General features: G+C 33.1%; 1 protein-coding gene across 1 annotated transcript; it reads left to right on the top strand.

The window, feature by feature from the left end:
* Nucleotides 1-223: 223 nt before the first annotated feature.
* Nucleotides 224-5338, top strand: LOC138329697 (cytochrome b-c1 complex subunit 7-like). The gene is made up of 3 exons (XM_069276956.1): nucleotides 224-377; nucleotides 1806-1981; nucleotides 4932-5338. Exons 1-3 carry the CDS (start codon nucleotides 329-331, stop codon nucleotides 5106-5108), a joined length of 402 nt encoding a protein of 133 aa, XP_069133057.1. The 5' UTR covers nucleotides 224-328; the 3' UTR covers nucleotides 5109-5338.
* The last annotated feature ends 662 nt before the right edge of the window (nucleotides 5339-6000 follow it).

The following is a 6000-nucleotide window of genomic DNA, read 5'->3' as shown; positions in this document are numbered from 1 at the left end:
CATGAACATGTATAATATATTACGATCATCAGTGTACACGCACATACTGCTTCATGTATTGTGATATGATTAAGACCTGATACTGGGAATCATCTTTGACGCACATTTTCCTCACAAAATATAATGATGTCACAATTAAAACCTTTCCGCAAAGGAGATGATTATAATATACGTTACTCTGTAATATACAAAGATAGAATTGCTACATGAATTTAAGTCCTTAATTTGTTTGTACGTTTAATTTTCAGCCCGCATTTCGTCTGAAGTGGTGAAGACCTCATGGGCAGATAGTATTGCAACTGCAGTTTTCTCAAATCCCTTAGCCCAGATGTTTAACAAGAAAGTTTACAGAAAATTAATATATTATCCACAAATGGGTGAGTCTTTTCTAAGTATTTATAATCGTTATCGATAAAACTTTTAGTTTTGCATGGATCAGACCTTAGTGTTGGGAATTTGTTGTAAATTAAAATCACAATTTGATTTGGTAATCGGATACCATTTACAAAAAAAATTCCCTATATTTATATATTTAATCTTTAAGACTTGAAGAATTTTAGAAAGATATATCAGATAAACTAACAGTGAAAAGAAGTTTTTTTTAATTTTATTTTTTTTTTGTACATATCTAACATGCCTAAGGCATTTTGAAGTGTGGTTTTGCACCAATATATATATATGACAGTAAAGATTCAGAACAGTATAAAATAAGCACAATTAAGTTATTTCCCATTTTAATTATTCATTATTACCTATCATAATCGACAGTCTTTTGAAAAATATAGACCACATTTCAAAATATTCATTTACTGCCCACATCTCACAGACCAATAATCTTTTGGTGTTAAGTTCAAAGAAATATTTTTATCCCATAATCTGCCTGATATCCAATATTTTTGCATGTGTCAGTAGTATAATGTATAACCTGGAGCACTTTTCATTGACTGGAAATCCATTGTGACGTAATTAATTGATGTCATGATTTGAGGAAGTTAAATATGAGAAAATGACTGCTACCATGGAATTTTACGTACTATTTTGAGGTTGAAATTCTGCTAGATGTAGCTTGTTATAAGTAATCTAAGTTTGTGATAAATTTGTATTGGATTTGATGAAGCTTGTCTTTGATTTTTTGCTGGTCAAGACTCGCAAAAATGAACATTTTTTAAGACTCATTTCAAAAATCTGTTATAAATGGGAATAATTCACGTACCAGGTGATACCCGATAATGATTGTGTAGGATTATTGTTATTGATATCCCGCGGTTGCTACAGAAAAGATAACTCTATCTTACACAGGGGTGTAAGACAGCTCACATGCGCTAGACAATAACGTGACGTCATCAATACATGCGGCGTAACTGCGCTGCGCATTGTAGATGACGTCATCAATTTTGACCCATAACAACATTCCTGCGATAATGGCGCGATGAAAAAGCTGGAAACCAAGTGGAATCTCGTAATTTTTTCTACTAAGTATGCGAGAAAAAGAGTCTGTGAAGTGGACAGGGATATCTCAACCCAAGTGAAAGATTTTGTCCATCAACCCTTGGCAAGCCTCGGGTTGACTGGCCAAACTCTTTCACTCGGGTTGAGATATCCCTGTCCACTTCACCGACCCATGTAAGATTCTATTAGTCTATTGGTGATGGAATGCCATCAAAATATGATATCCAGCTCAGACGTCATTTCAGCGGGAAAAATTATAAATAGTTACGTTATTATCGAGTATTGCATGGAACATGAATAAGTCCCATTTAACACTCGGTAATTTGAGACCTTTATCTATTTCAATACGTTGGCAGGACTGTACCGGGATGACTGTACGAAGCGTAATATCTACGCCCCAGGAGTATTGGAGGCTGCAGTCCAGCGACTTCCTGAATCTGTTCAGCGTGAAAGGCAGTTTAGAATTAGCAGGGCTTTCCTACACAGTACAGGCAAGACAATCCTGGATAGGAAGGAATGGACTATGGATGATGTGAGTTATATTAACTTTTAATGGAAAATTCTAATAAATGAAATAATGGATGATATAAGTTATAAACTTTTAATGGAAAATTCTAATAAAAGGAATGATGGATGATGTGAGTAAAACTTTTAATGGAAAATTCTAATAAATGAAATAATGGATGATTAAGTTATAAACTTTTAATGGAAAATTCTAATAAAAGGAATGATGGATGATGTGAGTAAAACATTAAATGGAAAATTCTAATGAATGAAATAATGGATGATATAAGTTATAAACTTTTAATGGAAAAATCTAATAAAAGGAATGATGGATGATGTGAGTAAAACATTTAATGGGAAATTCTAATGAATTTTAAGGAAAATTTTAACGAAAAAAATAATGGATGATGCAAGTTCAAACTTTATATAGAAAATTCTATTTAAGGAAATAATGGATGATGCGAATTAAACTTTCAATAAAAATTTCAAATGAAAAGAATAATAAATGATGCGAGTTTAAAAATGATGCGAGTTTAACTTTTAATGGAAATTTGTAATGAAATTGTAAAATTGATTAAGTATTTAATGTCTTATTTCGGAAATTCTGATTGAAATGAATTTCTCTTTTCAATTAGCTTATAATTATAGCCAGGGTATTTTAATGTCTGTTTGGTAATGAAAAGTTTGCCTGAGCTATAAGTTAGTTTGTAATAGAGAACGTTATCTCGGAAGTGCAAGTGCTTTTGTTTACAGTTGTCCCTCTGATGATGTAAATCTTAGCTAGTAAATATGATGTACAACACGTGCACATGCATAGTAAAACAAGATTATAAACGAACCTCTGGGGACCATCCAATGAAATTACTTTGTTATAAGAATAGTTTGATATACACTTACCTCAGATATCTTATAATTATAAAAATTTTAATAAGTCAAAAATGTATTTGCTGTAGTCCAATTTCTTACGCAAGTTACAAAAGGAGAATTTTTATATGACCCTGGGGTCTCAGGTTTCCCCCTGGGGAGGGGGTTAAGTTTACTATAGTTTATATAGTAAAAACCCATTTTGGAGCATTATTTGGTCATTTATCATAGAAAAAAAGTCAAATAGTGTCAGAATTATTCCCATGAGATGACCTTTGAATTCCATTAACAAATTTTCAATGACTGCCTCCCAGGGGCCTTAGAGGCAGGGCCAAAAAGGGTCAAATAGGCTAAAACTTCAAAAAATCTTCTTCTGAATTCACAGATTTGATGGAACCAGATACTCTTCAGAGATTGGAAGGCTTAAGGCCCTTTACAAAAAAAATGTGAATTTCATGGCCCTGGGATCTCAGATTTTCCCCTGGGGAGGGAATCAAATTTACTATAGCTTATATAGGGAAAACCAATTAATTTATGAACATTATTTGCTTTGTTTTCATAGGAATTAGTCAAACTGGGTTAGAATTGTTAGCCCGAGATTTATAGCATTTTAACATCATATCCATATTGGTCCTGGCTGACCCTCAGAGTTTAGAGGGGCGGGGCCAAAAGGGGTCAAATTGGCTAACTTATCAAAAATCTGTCTTCTGAATTCACAGATTTGATGGAACCAAATAATCTTCATAGATTAGAAGGTCTTAAGGCCCTTTACAAAATGTGTGAATTTCATGGCCCTGGGATTTCAGATTTTCCCCTTTTGGAGGGAATCAAATTTACTATAGTTTATAAAGGAAAAACACTTTTATGAACATTAGTTGCTTAGTTTTAATAGGAAATTAGTAAAACTGGGTTAGAATTATTAGTCTGAAATAGCATTTTAACACCATATCCATATTGGTCCAGCAAAGCTTGCCTATCCAGAAGAAGTTGATGTTCAAGTATTTACTATATAAACATGGAAATATGACAAATTAACAGACTCAAAAAACCCCTAAAGGGCCCCAAATTGGTTGTATTATCACGTTCAGCATCCATACACATTAGGAAAATAAAATCATAAACATTTATGATGACTTAAGCTTAAACAATAGACAATATAGAAACTTGCTCAAAAACTTTTAACATGGAAATATGACATATTAACAGACTAAAAAAAACCTAAAGGGCCCCAAATTGGTTGTATTATCATGTTCAGCATCCATACACATTAGGAAAATAAAAATCATAAACATTTATGATGACTTAAGCTTAAACAAGAGACAAAATAGAAACTTGCTCAAAAACTTTAACATGGATATATGACAAATTAACAGGCTCAAAAAACCCCTAAAGGGCCCCAAATTGGTTGTATTATCACGTTCAGCATCCATACACATTAGGAAAATAAAATCATAAACATTTATGATGACTTAAGCTTAAATAATTGACGAAACAGAAACTTGCTAAAAAACTTTAACGTGAAATGGGACGCTGACGCCGACGCCGGGGTGACAACATTAATAGCTTCCCCTATTCTTGGAATAGGTGAGCTAAAAAGTGAAATTTATAAAATCACTGACACTGACCGACTTCTAGTTTTGTTTTGATTAACGTTGGCAAAGCAAATTGGAATTTTAAGCATAAGGTTTGGTAACATAATACACTAACTATTTAAAATGAGAAAAAAAAAAAAAATGAAAATTCTAATATGAAGGTTCAAGTTTAAAGTTTATTCTAATTTGTAAATACTTTTTACATATTTGAACAACTTTGCATTGCTCTTTCTATATCAGCACTCAGATGACTGTCAAGGCCTCTTGGGCCTCTTGGTTTTTTTTTATTTTCAATTTTTTGATGTCACATTCAAATATCATACACAATTTTATTTACAATAAAAAGAAAGAGCTTTATCTATAAAGAGAGAGCTTATTTGTACACAAGAAGTCTACACCCTCTAAATACAAAAGGAGAATTATTTTTTATTAAGTCAGCTAGCACACATTTTTGTTTGGAGAAATTGGGACCTGAAATGTAATTAGCCTTGCATCAGCTAATGGCCTTTTTGTTTTTCACAGGATGTGGAGTACCTTGATAGCGCTTTGGCCTCAGTGATCCGTGACATTGAAATCAAGCGTTACTGGGACCAGAACGGAGAACAGCCACCAGATGATTTCAAGCTAACCCCGGAACAATACCAAACAACATTATCAAATATGATCAGTCAAATGCAGCCAGCAATTCAGCCTAAATGAGGAGAAACTTGGAATCATTTTTCCGTTATTGATAGTGATGTAATTGATGAAGTTTTTACCTATACGAGAACTTTAGTTTGATTCAAAAGTGTGTGTGTCTAAATGTCTGAAAAACTTCATATTACAAAGAGAAAAAAGAATGCCATTTTGAAACTGTGGCACGGTGTCTGAGTACCATTTGGTGAAAATTTGGACATAGACATGTGAATAAATTTTATTTGTTAAACAAGTTTTTGTTTGCGTATTGTTGATTTCTTTTAAAAATCCTCGTCCAGTTAATCAAAAGTTGACAAGTTCAAATATTTGATCAGTGATATCAAATGCAGATTTTCTTACGACAGATAAATCCTGAAAAAGACGGGTGATTAAAATTATTTCTTCTGATTTTAATGGTTAGGACTGTGATCCATTTCTTTCATTTACTATCGTCCTTCCTTTTGGTTCAACTTTCCCTTCAAATATTTGTTTAACTCAAGTCCCCTCTGAAGGCACATTTAGGCTCTTCTAAGTCAAAGACTAGACCAGTCCATTATGAAATTTCAGGAGTGAAATAGTTAACCTGGAAACTGAAGGTTCAATAATAAACTCGATCCTAAAGGCACATTTAGTCTCTTCTTAGTCAAAGACTAGACCAGTCCACTAAGAGATTTTAGGGGTGATCGAGTTAAATACCAATGCATGCAACTTGAACTGCGTGGGTGAAGTACTGAAATACGATTTACTGTCAATAAGTCCCGCCTTAAGCTTTTAGTGATTGTGACATTACACAAAAAATCACATCAAAATATGGGACTAATCAATGGCAAATCGTATTTCACCTATATCATTTTGGAATCTGAAATCGCCTTGGAGACCTTTGCCAGGATGAGGAGTTTGATCGTTCAGATGAATG

Source organism: Argopecten irradians, chromosome 8 (assembly GCF_041381155.1).
Source record: "Argopecten irradians isolate NY chromosome 8, Ai_NY, whole genome shotgun sequence".
NCBI lineage: Eukaryota > Metazoa > Mollusca > Bivalvia > Pectinida > Pectinidae > Argopecten > Argopecten irradians.
The sequence above is the reverse complement of the archived record's forward strand: the minus strand, read 5'-3'. Positions and strand labels throughout refer to the sequence as shown.